The 16,878-nt window shown below is 37.8% G+C and overlaps 1 protein-coding gene across 1 annotated transcript; it reads right to left on the bottom strand.

Annotated features, from left to right (window-relative positions):
- Positions 1-4,786: 4,786 nt before the first annotated feature.
- Positions 4,787-8,269, bottom strand: LOC112564562. Its single transcript, XM_025239452.1, has 6 exons — positions 8,126-8,269; positions 7,223-7,318; positions 6,868-6,984; positions 6,210-6,490; positions 5,351-5,600; positions 4,787-4,883 (listed from the first exon to the last, which is right to left on the bottom strand). Exons 2-5 carry the CDS (start codon positions 7,314-7,316, stop codon positions 5,532-5,534), a joined length of 561 nt encoding a protein of 186 aa, XP_025095237.1. The 5' UTR covers positions 7,317-7,318; positions 8,126-8,269; the 3' UTR covers positions 4,787-4,883; positions 5,351-5,531.
- Positions 8,270-16,878: the final 8,609 nt, after the last annotated feature.

Here is a 16,878-nt window from a genome sequence, read left to right as displayed (position 1 = left end):
TAAAGAAAGAACGCAAATGTCCAGGTGTCTACGTGTACCTGAGTATCTGAGACACACGTGCTGAACAAATTTCAGTTTTAAAAGTTCATTTATGGAATATCTGACATTTTTGCTTATACAATCTCAAGAATGTAAAATGGTACAAGACTTACATGTTTCTCCAACAGCGAGTTGTGGCTTTCAGTGAGGCTTTTTGTCGCTTTAATATTATGTACGTGCCATCTTTAAAGAAACTTTGTCCTGTCTCACCCAGTCAACTGTTCGTACTCTTCCCAATCTAGTAAATGATCTCACTTATAATTATGATTGGCTAATTGGCTCAAAGAAAAAAAAGGCACACTGGCACAAAGTCATCTTAGTGTCAGAATAAAGAAGTAGAAGCATTGCCAGGTACACACCGATGATCTCTATGAATATCAGTCTCGAAAATTTAATACAAAGTGGACTGACCGTTACCATACCTCAAACGTAGTAACTCTAGAGAACTCTTGAAGACAGAAAGAACATCATAGGTAAGCAGAGAGACACACTTACTTGTGTGAAAGAGAAGAAAAAGCACACCGCTGAGGGAACACTGAAAAAGTGAACACCACCTTGTCTTTATGTAGTGCTTTGAAATACTTACTGTGACAGCCGTTCAATATACCTCTGGCCATTATTGACTCAGAACACAAAATGTAAATGCTTCAAATACAACTTACCTTCACGTGAAGGTAATAATTATAACATTTCAGAAATATTTTAATCAATTGATTATTTGTCTAAACACTAATGATTTATTTTCATCAGGGTTTGCACTAAGTTTGAGAAAAATCTTTTGCAGAGCCATTGCTGTGAATGAAGAAAGTATACAAAGTATAGCACGTTCTTGTTTGTACAGACATTGTTGATGTGTATGTATATGTGCATGTGCATGTGGATGTGTATGTGTATGTGTATGTGTATGTGTATGTGTATGTGTATGTGTATGTGTATGTGTATGTGTATGTGTATGTGTATGTGTATGTGTATGTGTATGTGTATGTGTATGTGTATGTGTATGTGTATGTGTATGTGTATGTGTATGTGCACCTGCATGTGTATGTGTAAGTGAAAGGCATATGGGAAGAGAAGAAAGAATAATATGTCCAAGCTATGTGGCCTGGCATTTCTTTTTTTACTCTAGAGTTCAATGAAGTTTATTCTCGACTGATGCACCTCTGGTTTCAATTATATCGACATGATTATGATAATAAGGAGGAAAAAGGAATAGAGGATTAGCTTTTGGGGTTATTATCTCAAATGATTCCCTTAACATAAATACGATAATATATTATCTACTACTTTGTCTTAAAAAAATCATCTAATGGACGATTTTATCTAAACGAAAGGTTTTGATTAATTACTTTTTCAACTGAATGATAAACTTTGGGTGATAAAAAATAGGTTTAGGGACTGGAGGATGGAATTAATAAATATACTCTTTAAAAATAAAACTAAGAAACGAAGAAGAATACTATTATTTCAGATACCATTGTAGTCTACACGACTAGTAAGAGCACATGATGAGCTATGGGTAGCAGTATGCTATAATGACAACCATTAAAACAGGACGGACATAAACGATATCTTTATGACTTTGATGCTGGTGCACACATGGGAGGTGCCAGGTGTAACACAAACAGATTAACTTTTCTTGACACCTTTATGATGCTCAAAGCAATTTCTTCATACTGATTTATTAAGCTGGGATCTTCTGTGGCCACGACGACCTAAAACTTCAAAATATAGCTTTTGTATCTTCCGGTTTCTAAAACCACTCTATTGTACAATGTAATCTTCTTTAAATAAAACACGAAAATTTCACATATCCTTTAAAGATATTTATTTTATATTCAAAGAGGTACGAGATACTGCAGCGTTGCTTAGTGGTTGCTGATGGTGCTGATGGCGGCAGACAGCGACATTTGCGATTGTCTGGGTGGTGACAACTCTTGCACGAATGCACCATTGAATCATCCATCATGCCCTCGGGTGATGTATTAGCCTTTTCGATCGAGTGTCTTCAGGTGCTACATCAGGTGTCAAGGTTTTAGAAGTCGCCTGCTACCGTCACGTGACGCCAGTTGCAGTCGACGTAACTAATCGAAGTACAACAGCAGTCTGTGCAGGCACGCTGGTGCATTATCAATATTCTGTATTCTTTTTTCCCCACTCCCTGTGACAGAGACAGGCATCACGATCAGGCAAACACACACACGTACACACATACACACACATCTCCCCCCCCCCCACACACACATATATGCACAGTGAACATTGCCAGGATTACGAAGGAATGTAAGATAGAGAAGGAGTAGATATTTCCAGAGGTATTTCCAACTACTGGCGGCCAGAGAAAGTGAATGAACGATGGACGAAACTCTTCTCCCGTCTAACACACACACACCATTACAAGAACACACACTCCTTCCTTCCTACTTCGTTCAGCTGCTGATGCTCTCTGACTCATTGCCGCCCGATGCTCTGCTGTCCAGAGAGACATATTGTTCCCTCTGATTAAAGTATTTTCTCCTCGCCGCTCTACCAGCCTGCCTTTGTAAGTGGTTTGAATAACAACTTAAGACTGACCTCTAGAAAACGACTTTCGAACACCGCAGTTCCTCAAACTTTTCAAGTCTCCTAAACTGAACACAGTTTTCTCTTGTCACTAGTTTTAGCTTTTCTTCACTCTCTCTCTTTTTCTCTACTTCTTTTCTTCATACCTCATTGTTTCTCTTCTGTACTGAATGAAACTAGTTTAAGAATGAAAAGTATCTTTGAATATGTCTGTGGTAAATTTCATGTACATGCTGAGAATTGTGATTATTGAATAACAATAATAAAAAAAAGTTTTGTTGGCGCTGGTTTCATCATTTGTGCCATCGCACTTTTTGTCAGCAAGTTGCTACTGCCTTGCAATTCGTTTTTTGTTACCTGCCATTGTTGTACAGCAGGTAACATGGTTGGCTCATACTAGCAAGCCGTGAAAAAACCTTTGTTTCTGACATAATGACATGAAATAATTGGCCGCCAGGTAGGAGACCTAACCAGGATTAGAACAGGTCCCGTCGGCGCTCTCCGACTCTACTAGTCTGTCACTCCTTAGGTCCATCCAGCAAATCGTCATAGTCTAGGGGAGAGAGACAAATGATACATCTTTATTTACGAGGTAACAGGAGAGAGAGAGAGAAGTAATCATGTTAGAGCGTTGAATGATTGAGTGCCAGCGCACTGATTAATATTGCTAGTATCTTGGTCATTACAATTGCTATTATAACATGTCGACATACATTCCACACTCTTTGTTTTGTGTCACTGACAGGTTGCTCCGCAAAGTACCGCAAGATATATATATATATGAAAATTTATTTCACACTGCGTTGAGGACGCACGTACAACAATACACAGAGACACCTTTCTGCAACGTATTTTATTTCCGTCATCAGCAACAGGTATTTTCAAGGAATGCTCTTGTAACAGATTTGTAGTTGACCCATTTTGAAAACTTTATTCACTACTTGTTTTCATACTGACTATTCAAAAAAGTCGAACTTCAATAATAGTCATCAATTAATTTGTTCAGAGATCCAAAACAAGTCATGGACAGCAGTTCATTTCAAGGGCAGTACAATTTTCTCTCGTGGACAAGATCATCTGGCAAGTCGCCACATTTAAGCTCTGGAAAAGTGTAGGAACACAGGTTTCCTTGGCACACCTGGTCAAGGCAGGTGTTGAAGGCCTCCATGAGGTGAGGGCCCAGACACGTCACCAGCCTCGCGTTTCTCAGTATTTCGTTGCAAGAGCGAATGGCTGAACTCTTCTTAGCAGGAGGGCATCCTTGGAACAGGCCACTGGCCATTTGACACTGACTCCCAAAAGGCAGAAGTTCATTTGTACCATATATTCTGAAGGCAAATAAATTCATAAAAAGGATCACAAACAAATTCTAGCAAAAAAAAACAAAACAAAAACACAACAAACCAACCAACCAAACAAATAAACAAACAAACAAACAAACAAACAAACAAACAAACAAACAAACAAACAAACAAACAAACAAAAGACGTACAGGTAGCCCAGAGTCTGGTATAAGGCAGACATAAGTTTTAGAGAAGGCAAAACAAAGACAACAAGCAATAAACCTTCCTCGAGAAATGTTAAGGAAAAGATAAAGAAAATTTTAAAAACAAAGATAAGAAGAACAAACAAACAAACAAACAAACAAACAAACAAACAAACAAACAAACAAACAAACAAACAAACAAACAAAACAAAAAAATAAGAAGAATTAACGAATTATTTGGCAAGCAAAAGAATAGAACATCATTTTAACTTTAGACCACTTTTTTCTCTATCTTTTCTATTTATCTTTATTTCTTACTTTTTTCTTTTGTTTATGTCGTTCTTTCAACTATTTTTCTTTCTCTTCTGTATTGAAGGCCACGTTGATCATTAATTTTCATTTTACAGTACAAATCTGCATTGCAGTCAGTATTAAACTTACAGTTTCTGGCCTATCCCTGCTTCCAGCATGTCGTAAAGGACCACCTGAAACATTCAGTGTTGTCAGCTCAGGGTATTCATTGTGTTTAGATTATAAATAAGTCCACGGGTAACTTATCAACTGTGGGTCCGACCTATACAGCCAAACTTATAACTAGTTTGTGCGAACCTTTGAGGATGGAGAGGGGATTTGTTTTTTTTTTATGTTTGTGTATGTAAGTGCCTGCGTGTGTGTGTGCGTGCGTGAGAAACTGTATTACATCACGACGGTGAGTCCCAGCTGTACTTTCCTGTCTTCAAACGTCTGATTATGTCCTCCTTGACTAGCGGGGAGGCCGCACAGCGGAAAAGAAGGTGAACTATAAAAAGAAATATTCACATTTTGTTTTGATGAAACAAAGACAATGAATAATAACTAGGTTTCAGAATGTAAGAGTACGCAATAATTTATAGATACACAAAAAACAGCAGACCAATGAAAAAAATTCTTTAAAAAAAGAAAGAAAAGGAAATATAACAAATCTTCGTTGTAATAAATTTCTGTACAACCTAAGCAGCTTCATTTTCCATTAGTTCTTTCTTTGTCCATGAACAAAAATAAACTCCAGTTGTGGGTGCACAAAAACACAAATACACATTAAAAAATATATATATATATACACACACTTGCTAACGTACACATATTGAAAAATTAACATAAAAGCAACACCACATCACAATCAGTTGCTCAGTTTATGGTGCTGCCTAGTGCGGAAAGAAATAGTTTACAATGAAACATCAAAAATGAAATAAAATGGTTAGGAAATAGGCAAAATTGTTGTCTTACCTTGGAAGCCCTGATCTCTCAACAATGATGTCGTTTGGAGCAACGATGACTATTCCAGCCATTCGATGTCGCCTTCTACCTGCAAATAAACTCTCATGTGGCCGGAACTTTAAGGTCACACTACACTGCTTGACCTCCAAGATTGAAAACTCTTCTGTTTCGTCCACCCTGCTCTCAAATTTCAGATCCTTCCAGTCCATCTCAGAAGATCCCCAAGATAATGGGTGTCATTGCCGCTGTGTATTCCAAGCTGCATGCATCGGGGAATGGTTAAATTTTATAAAGAAATGACATTGTTAAAAATTAGTTTTGACCCTCGAACTTTCATATAGTTTGAATTAATAAAATTCTAAATATATTTGACGATGTAGAAAAAAAATGGCTAAATTTATGTAATAAAAAGTCAATACAAATTATTTCCAAACTGTAGTACATAAATTTAAAACTGCTGTGTAACTGGTTTAAAACTTAAAACTTTGCTTACTTTGAAATAAGACAAGCTTTAAAAACTAAGATTAAATTAAGTGGTAATGAAACAGAACACTGTCTTACACGACAAAGGATTATGTCATGGTATATTAATTTTTTCGAACTCTTATAATTAATATGTTTATGTGTAGATTCTCTTTACCTATCAGTCCATATAGCCATCAGAATTTTCATTTGAGCTTAGTTTGATTAGAGCGCAGTTGAAATTAAAACAGATCCCCTTAGACACCAGAATAAAAAGAGATAAGAAAGATTAATAAACATTTTTCATAATTTAAAATGTTTGAAAGAATGAAAAAATTAAGACAAGACGGACAGCGGAATACTTTTTTTATTGTTCATTAGTTTTATGAAATACATAAACTCTTACCGAGTCTATAGAGAATTTTAAGAACCCTTTCATGAAGCCTTCTTCCTTCAGATTGTTCATTGTGAAGAAAATCAGTTCAAAGCCACCAAGATGTTGGTGGCCGTCCTTGATTTTGTTAAAGCCTGAAACTCTAAAGAAACAATAGTGGGTGGCCATGTCAGATCCGTTGTAACGGGTGTAGAACTCAGCGATGCGATAGCGACAAGGAAGGTAGATGTGGGCACTGGCTCCTTGGAAGGCCGTCACTTGCAAGTCCTCTGCCACCGTGCACAGCATCTGCTCTGTATGGAAGACAGAAAGTAGATGGACCACAAACATATAAATGGTCTGAATACAGATATAGTAAGGTTTAGAGCTCCACTCTTTGAAGCTCGTGTTTGCAAATTAGAATCTCCCTCGACTCATTGTCCAGCAGACGTCGATTTTCCAAAGCAAATATTTACTTTCTTTAACATTTTCTTAGCTTTACCGGCTGAGATCCGTATATCATGTCAATAAAAAGCGAAGCATGGTCCGCCTGCCTCATGTCATACGTTAGTTACACTGAGCCACTCACATTTCGTTTGTACAACAGCCACATGGCTATATAGCTATTACCTAAGAAAGCGAATAACAGTGAGAGACCCAGAAAGAATGAACATAGGTGGTGGATACGAACCCTGGTGCACACACTGTAAAAACCCATTCCCTTTCAGAGGCAGATCACAATCACAATGGCGATCGACACACGTGGCGTTGACTGCACAATCGTAGCCTTTACCCGGGGTACAAATCTCTGCAAACGAATAATTCAGGAACAGTCAGTACGAACGAATGAAATATGACATAATAGATTTAAAAGTTTTTCAAATTGACAGAGTATTACGAAAAACAAATGAGAGAAAGAAATTGAAAAAAAATGAAGGATAAAACAAACAACCCATCTAAACATAGAGATGGATAGAAAGATAGGCATAGTTAAAAGAGTTTACAGCAAGTTTGACGATTCCCTAAAATATTTCCCCGAGTCTTACCAAGCTTATTGGAAGCAGCCATTTTCAACATGCACAAGAGAAGTAAGTGAAGAACTATAAGCATCCTTCTCATGTCTGCTGACATCCACGACATGACTAAAAAAAAGAGAAAAAAGTAAATGTCTCACTTTTAATTTCTCTATCATTACTACCATAAAAATAACACTTTATAGCTTCAGATCCATGCTAATCCATATTAATTAAAAATCCTGCATTAGTAATGATTAGAGGCTTTTTGTCTATAAGTGCATATACACAAGCAAACACACCGGGTAGTAGTAAGTATTCTGATATCTTATTGATGGAGGTTAAATATCTTGAGAAGGATGGAGATTATTGGAGTTACCATACAACATAAATAAATAAATAAATAAATAAATAAATAAATAAATAAATAAATAAATAAAAAAAATCGTGATAGTAAAACATGACCAAAGAGCGACAGTTGAACACTTCGCTGGTTATTCAAAAGCAAGTCTAGCTGCAGGAGTTTGGTTGTCATCAAGCGTCCTCAAGAAAGTTGACCTATCTCATCTTGCTGTTTCCCTCACTGTCATACTATTTGTCCGTATCAAATCTCCTATTCCACATCTAATTAGATAAAAGTTGTAATTGCACAAAGTATGTTACTATGACACAGAAAGCAGTCAGTTTCAAAGAAAGAAAGACATCCCAGGGGTACAAAGCAAAAAATGAAATGTCGAAACTGGAGAAGAAACTGAAAGACCGGTTACCAGTAAATATTAAGGACTCCGGTAGTTAACTAGCTACAAAAACATGGAACTTCAAAAATGTGCTTATCACACGACTCCCAGACGATTGGTAAGACAAACTCATCGACTTCATCAATGAAACGACCATAGACGATGACCATCAAGAGAAGACCAACAAGCAAGACCTTACATGACTGTAATCCGACTCTCTTGCGGCGAAGGGTCCAAAAGAGTAGACGAGCTTCTGACAATAAATATAGAAAAAGTTTATCCTAATACTCTAACCACAACAACTCGCAGAAATGACCATTTGATTATCATCTTCATCGCTGATGTGACTGAAACAATGTCCACCACACCAAGTTAATAACTCAATGGCATTCTCCTGACTCCCATGCATCAACAGCAATTACTAAAATGAAACTGCCTAATGCAATCAAATGCTCGCTTATAAGGCTAAAGTACTGTCAACAAAGATGTCACAATGGTACCAAAAGTGTCGAAAGTTTTACCATATATGTCACCAATATATATATATCATAAAATGATACGAGGAATGGCAGCGTGTTTACCTAGGTTAAGAGGAGCAATGAGTGAAACTATTTCAGCTCAGTCCCTAGCTTTTATAAGACAACATCCGACTGACATCATGAAAAATAGAGGACATCAGCAATACATAATGTCCGCGATACAAGAGACAGACAGTGATTTCTCTCCCTCCCCCTCTCTCGTTAGGTTCGATATGTAAGTATTTGTAGACGGAATAGAGGGAGAATAAAGAAGAAAAAAAATGTTATCACCATAGGTCTTCTTTCTTTCGTTTGGTAGGTTTGTGTAATAACTTTTCGTGTGTACATATATTCTGTATCCCTCTCTCTTTCTCTTTATTTTATGTCTATATATACAAACTGTGGAGTTAATATTTTTGCTGGCTCCTGCCCTATTTGTCTGAAATTCTTATCCTCTACGTCCCGGGAGACAGCTACTCTCTTCGTCTGATGATCTTCTAACCATTCCTGTCACCGGAAAACAACAACAACAACAGCAACAACAACAACAACAACAACAACAACACAACAACAACAACAACAACAACAACAACATATAGTCACAGGATGTTTAGAAAGACAATGAAACTCTCTCTTTTTCCATGTCTGCCACCTAGTTTAGTCCTTGCTACTCCTTGAGGTGTATAGGGCCTACCAATCCCAAACCTAAATACAATTAAATCCTTCAAATATACGCAGAAAAAACTCTCTTTCTTGAACATTACTCTTAACACAGTCCACACAATGCTAGTTCTTTTCATCCCTCCCCTTTCTGTTCTGGATACTTTCCTACTTGCCTTCCTCTACGGAATCACGATTTTCTCAGTTCCTGTTACTCTATGTCTCTGTGTGTTTTCTGTATTTGTCTTCTACTCGCCACGACTGTTGTTTATTCTTCCGTCCCTCGTATTCTGTCCATGTCTCATTCCTGTTGTACTTGTGAAGAGCTTGTTCTGTAGGATCTGTGCTATCATCAAATAAAAATTAGTCGTAGACCCTAATCTACCCTAGATGTCCATATATCGCTCCATCCCTCTCCTCCCATATTCACATGAACCACATTTATGCTCAAACACAAATATACATTAACCACATAAAATAACTTACAGCTACTCGTCCTCTCTTTTGGTATAAGTGTATATGTGTTTGAGGGCACGTGCATATATATATATATATTTGCATGTGTTAGTTCGTATCTTTAATTGAACCGCTATGAGTGCCATTGACTACCTCTGAGTAAAGGTTGTTTTTTTGTTGTAATCTGCCATTTTTATTACATAATGCCCTCGTAAACAACATACTTCGACTTGGACTTAAATGTTGAATGCCAGTGTCTGTGACAAGCGCTGATGAGCACTTCCTTCAGTGTCACAGTAAGCAAGACAACTTTACGACTGAGAGATTAATGTCAGTCGGGCTGTAAACGACAGGAATCGTTACTCCATTGGGACATACACACACGCGCACATATACACACACTCATACACACACACACGCGTGCACACACACACAAACACACACACACACACACGCACGCACACGCACAGGCACACACGCTGACGTAGTGAGAATGGTATTACCACAAAAATATTTTCAAAACAAGAAAAATTTTAAACAGAAGTGGCTAATAGGCTCTTCTGTGATCAACTGACGAAAACAATGTCAGTTGGAGGACAGTGGCGATGTGAGGTTTGCAGTGAAGCAATAGCATGTTACAACCAGCTTGTAATCAACTCCGGCTTGAGCAGACAGCTGTTGGAGAGTGTGGACCACGAACTTTCATTACTGGACTGATGGCATACGATTTTTTTCCAGTTAACTAGTAAAACGAGGCAGATGTATACAAAGCTTCCGGTTTAGTCACATTCATTGTTTAGGCTCGCCGAGACTAACAGAGGAGAACTTTCGCAAGAGGCTAAGCGATGGTCTCGGCAGACAGACAGCAGTCCACCTGTACACGTCCATGGTGTGGAGACTGTCACGGAAAACAACGGGTTTCAACAATTTCATGAGGTTTTCTTCCTCTCTCTCTTTGTGCATCCGGTGGAAAAGATGCTTCCTCTCAAAAGTACAGCAACATGTGACTGCTTAAGTGTGAATGTGCCTGACTAAGAGAAGGAAACCTTTTCAGCAATATATTTTATTTCTCTGTCATCAGCGACAAATATTTTGAAGGAACGTGCTTACGAGCAATTTTTTAATTTTTTTAAAGGACATTATGTGCTACTTATCTTGTGGCAGACCATTCAAACAAGTCGAAATTCAATGACAAACATCAGTTAATGCCTTCAGAGATTGCAAATAAACAGTGTTCATTTCAAATCCAGTACAATTTTCTCTCTGTTGATCATCTCGCAAGCGGCCGCATCTAAGATCTGTAAAGGAACACAGGTGTGTAGGACACACACAGGTGTCATGGACACACCTGGTCTTTCCTAACAAAGCAATGTCTTTTCGCTAACTAGCCCCGCGCAAGCCTCCACACGCCAGCTCTGGGAAGGTGGAGTTGCACAGGTGTCCGAGACACACCTGGTGGAGGCAGGTGTTGAATGCCTCCATGAGACGGGAGCCCAGACATCTGACGAGGCCTCGACTTGGAGAATATCGCTGCAGGCGCGAATGGCAGAGCTCTTCTTCTCTTGAGGACATTGCTTGAACAGATCCCCAGCCCGAGTGCACTCATCCGCAAAAGGCAAAAGCTTCGCCGTCTGAACCAAGCTGCCTCAGTAAATAAATAAATAAACAAACAAACATTGAGGGAGAAGAGCAGTGAGATAGTATTAACATCATCATGAATAATAGAGATAAAGGTCAATGGATAATTGTGTCACAAGCTAGTGACCCTAATAGCAGTGAGTGTAAGTGGTCAACAATGCCAAGAGCGTAGTAATCAATGGCAGCGTTCGAACTGTATTTCAAGCGTGTCTACCTTAATTATCTCTGGGTTAGATACACCATTTTCAGCCAAAAGACCGAATAGGTTTGAGATATAACACAAGCTTCTTTCTTTTTTATTTCTTTCTTTTTATCTTTTTAATTATATATCTTTTCTGCTTTTTTAAATATGACTACTTCTCACATCAACAGTTAAAAATCTCATTTAATTCCCCTTTTATGCAAGATGTCTCTCAAATGCATGGGTATATATATATATGATTAGTGATACCCAACAGTTTTGAAATAACATTTACAGAAACAACTGTAACAACGCACATCTACATACTTTACAGGAATTGTTACATTTACTCACAGTTTCTGGCCTATTCCTGCTAGAAGCATATCGTAAAGTATCGCCTGAAAAATATAGTCATGAAACCTGTGTTTACTGTTCTGAAAGACTCAAGCTTAAACAAAAATTGTCAAAATTTGATTACAAAAACTAAATCACATTAAAAATCCTTAGCAAGAAATTAAAGTATTAAGAGAGATTGACTGGTCAAGCCAGCACATCTTTTGTAGCTTTAATAGAGATTGCAATACCCCATACACTGTTAAAAAAGATTCTTTTTGAGAAGGAAGGAAAGATGGGGTCAAGATAAGAAATAGTTTATTAGCAGATTTGTAGTGATGGTGGTAAGTGGTACTATTGGACTAAAGGGATCTTTGACTTTTTATAGGATTTCCATTGTGACAAAAAAGAAAGATAAGCAAAATAACAAAACAGACAAGATGTTAATACATAATATAGTAAATTAAGATCCATATATAGATAAATATATTTTCCAAATTTGGCAAACATGCAATACAAAAGGACAAGTCGGCCTGTGACAACAACAACAACAAAATAAATTACCTGGCTTCGCCTTAGGAGACCCAATTCTATTTTCCTGTTGTCATACGTCTGATTGCTTCCTCCATGTTCAGCTGTGTATCCACATAGAGGAAACGAAGGTATGCTAAGAAAAAAAAAAACAATTGGGAAAAAAGATAGCCGACTCTCTGATATATACATATATATAAAGTGGTGGTATAATGGTTTTATACAGGCATGCGCCTCTCTTCTACACACACACCAAGAAACAGTCGACTGTAAAGGTGAGACTACAGTTAGAAAGTGAAAGCATGTTCAAAGATTATAGAAAAACAACTGCCTTGACACACGTGCATGCTTTGTTGTACCCTGAAATCCTCTGTGTGGGAAATTGGTTGTTTCTCTGAGTAATAATAACAATTCCAGGTTCTCTCAGTCGCCTTTTCCCAGCAAACAGTCTGTTCGGGGGGCGGAATTTAATGGTGACTCCACACAGCTTAATGTCGAGGACTGCAAACTGCTCCATCTCGTCCACTCTGACCTCTATCCGGTGGCGATTCCAGTTTGGAAGTTTGGAAGATCCTAAAGATACAATGGTTTTGTTGCCACGGTGGATCCCAAGCTTCATAGAAGTCAAACAAGAAGAAAAGTATTTCACTCAGATTTCTGTGGCTTACATTCAACTGCTGTTGTCATATATAAACAAACAATTTGACATTGCATGAAATATAAGATTCCATATTTTAACCAATGAACTTTGTTCTTGAGATTTTCAAAAATGTCAAAAGATTACAAACTAGTTTAAATAGTTTTCTTTCCTTCCATTTTACATAACAACCTAAAGGTTCTGACAATCTACAAGTTATGAGATTGTCTACTTTTTACACATTAAAATAAAAGAGTTAAACCAAAATTAATACAGACATGCATACAAAATCCATTGACAAATATTTAGAAATCATCGATAAATAATAAATAAATGTTACAAAACTAATGATCTAAGTTTACCGGCCCCTACCGAGTCCAAGGAGAACTTCATGAAGCCCTGAAAATATCCCTCATTCTGTACGTTGTACGTGTAGAAATTCACCTCAACTCCTCCAAGTTGTTGCCTACCCATCGCGATTTTGTTGAAGCCGGAGATTTTAAAGAAGCAGTAGTCGTTGGCCTCGGTGGAGCCGTTAGTACTTGTGATGAACTCTGCCAGTCGGTAGCGCAAGGAAGCGAGATGTGAGCTCGGCCTTCTTCAAAGCTCGTCACCCGCAGATCGTCTGCCACCGTGCACAACACCTCATCTACACGAGGACAAACACAAAAACCATTATTCAACAGAAGCGGCAATAACATGGGAGTTTAAGTGTTAATATATTAATCAACAAAATCGCATGACCAAGCGTGTGGTGACAACCTGCCAAGAAGGTGGGCAAAGGAACGTGGGTAGAGAGATAAAAGACAAGAAGACAACAACAACAATAATAATAAATGCAAAATTTGTAAAGCGTATACGCACACTTCTAAGGAGGATGCTCTTAGCCCGTAAGAACAAAAACGAAACATCGACAGCATACGAGGGACAGGAAAACAAACAAATAACATATAAGGTATACAAGAATAAACAACCGTACTAAACGAAGAATAAAATAAAATATAGAAAACACAAAAAGGAATCAAATAACAAGAACAATAGCTGAGAGTAACATGATATTACAAAAGGAAGGGTGTGACAAAGGACTAGTATTATGGGATAGGTTGTTAGGAGTAATGTTTGGTGAAGAGAAGTGTTTTCAGTGCACAGGAGTCAATAGTGGGTAGGTGGCGGGTATGGAAAGGGAGAGAGTTCCATTGTTTCACTGCACAATAACTAAATATCCTGTGGCCATGTGTTGTTGTTCTGCACAGAGACAAGCAAACAGAAGTCAGCAGTAGGTGGCAGAGATATTTCTAAACTTCTCAGTACTAACCTTGCTGAATACATTGTAGAAGTCCGTCCCCCTTCAGACCGTGTGACTGGCTGCACTCACAGTTGGAGTTGACACACGTGGCGTTGACCGCACACAGTCCTTCACCCCGGGTACAGATTTCTTCAGATATTCCAGAAACACATTGTAGAATTATAATATCGTAAAATACTTTTCCTTCGTAAATATCTACTTCAAACATCTAACTCATTTCTGCATATTTCAATGCAGTTTTCTGTATTAAATTTCTGTTTAAATATCTGTTTATGGATCTGATGTTGATTTTGGATTTGATTTCATTTTCATGTCACAGCCACTTTTTAAAATGCTTTTTGCATTTTGTCAAATTATTTATAAATGCGTATATAGCGCACTCACTTCCCTCACTGCACAAGCTTTACTGTTACTCTTATTACAACTATTACTAGTAATACTAATAGAAGAAAACGCCTGTACATACAGTTCGGCGCCACAAACAGTTAAAGAATATAAGAGTGAAATTAAAACATTGACACTCAGCTTGACAGAGAGAAAGATTTTCTCCTCCCCCCCCCCCAAAAAAAAAAATTAAAACAATTACAAACAAACAAAAACAAAAAAGACAACCAAACACAAAGATGAATACTTGTTCCCAAACTGAAAAGTCGCCCTCTCACCAGATGCATGGGAAGCAGCCGCCATCGTCAGAAGACAAGACACAATTAGCGGTAGAAACAGGTGCAACCACAGCATGATTACCAACCTTTCTGCGTATCCTGGAATAAAAAAGTGGTAAAAAGATGTTCATCTAGTGACTTTAAATATAAAAGGATATTCTTAATAAAACGTCAAAACTTTAAAATGTCTTCTGGTTTATATTGACTTCTCAAACATCAGTCATCTCCATTGAAGTATATCTTTCACAAACTAGCAGAACCATTCAGTGAGACACCCATATTTCAAAGGAGTCACGAGACATGGAAACTTAATAAAAAAAATTTCTAATACATTAGGCAAAAAACAATTGTATATCTACCAAAAGCAAGAAATGTGATATCTATGATTCAATTAATCGGCAGAGTAGTTTTTATGACAGAAAAATCACTTACCCACCTGCACAAATACACACCTTTACAAATACAGAGATACAAATTGACATAAAACTCTCTCTCTCTCACACACAGACATACCTCTATGCACACAATTAAATATTGCAACAAGAAGTATAAAATAGACATTTCTGTAGAAAAATACTGGAAAATTTTCAGTGCATTTGATATACTATTGCCACAAAAGTAAATAAATGCAAGGTGATTACCACTGTCCTGTACACTGAAAATTTAAAGTCTTCAGAATGCAGAAAGCGGGTGTTACTTATATAGCATTGGTATTGACCGACACCGCAATGAAAATTTGACCTCCTACTACATGTTACATGATGAATAAAAACTTACAGCTATTCCTTCTCCCCGTCTGTCTTTCTTCCCCATCTCTCTGTGCATGCATGTGTTGTATGTTCTGTGTTGTGTGCGCGGGGCACATTTTATGTGTTTACCTCTTTTTATTTGTACCTGTATTTGCGTGGGGCACACCCTTTTAATTAAATGTTCTAAATTGTTGTTGTCATTAGAATCGAGAGAAAGGCTGATTGTCAGCAAAATACTGCACAGTAACTTCTAGAAGTCATAAATTCCAGTGTCTATGTGACAAGCGCTGGTGGTAATAAATTTCAGTGCCAGTTTGTAAGCAGCACACCTTTAGTACACCTTTAGACCAAGGTATGTGTGAAATAATTGTTAATTGGGCTGTAAATGACAAGAACTTGTTATTCAATCGTGCATCACTCGCACACACACACACACGCTCGCGCGAGCGCTCTAATACTTGAAAACTTAGAACATCATTGGACATTGTGCTTTCTCAAGAGATTTTTCTGAACAAAGAAACAAAAACTGTTTTGTAATATGACTGATAAGTAAAGATGAAGAGAAGATAATGTGTATGTTAGTTATGCAAGCAGAGGAAAAAGCACACATGAAGCCATTTTGCACTACCATAAGCCAGGCAGAAATCATCAATTCCAGTGTCTAGGTGACAAGTGATGGTAATCAACTTCAGTGCCACAGTTTGTAAGTGGCACAGCTTGAGGTTTCTTTAGAGTTGTGAGTGGGGAGAGTGTGAGTCGGTCTGTAAAGGACTGAAACCGTTGCTCCATCCAAACACACACACATTAACAAATGTTAATAATAGAAATCTTAGAATATCATTGAACATTGTGTTACCTGACTAGCTTGGAAAGTTTGCTCATTTTTCTCTCGCAGCTGTAACTCTGATCCACGAAACGAGCCATTGACGACGACATAGGCACATGGGACTTGCGCTTCGTCGCCAATTAACAATAATTTCCACTTCTTACAGTGACAGAGACCAACAACAGATGTCTGAACGGTATATAGATATGTGTATGTCGTGAAGGGTTCAGTGGGTGAGTTGGGATCATAATTAGTGAATAGGTGTGCAAATGTGACATCACGAGTTTTTTCTCTCTGTTCATGGTGATGTTTGTAGGGTATCAATCGCAAGAAGGGTGAAGCGTATTTTGCCAGATCTTATATCTTGATATTTATCTAGTCGTTTGAAGAACAATGGCATCACACTAGACTTTAATGCTTGCACCTATTGTAACGGTACTCCACTCTTTCCAACC

This window comes from Pomacea canaliculata, linkage group LG5, assembly GCF_003073045.1.
Source record: "Pomacea canaliculata isolate SZHN2017 linkage group LG5, ASM307304v1, whole genome shotgun sequence".
NCBI lineage: Eukaryota > Metazoa > Mollusca > Gastropoda > Architaenioglossa > Ampullariidae > Pomacea > Pomacea canaliculata.
This window is presented reverse-complemented; position numbering and strand designations above follow the sequence as displayed.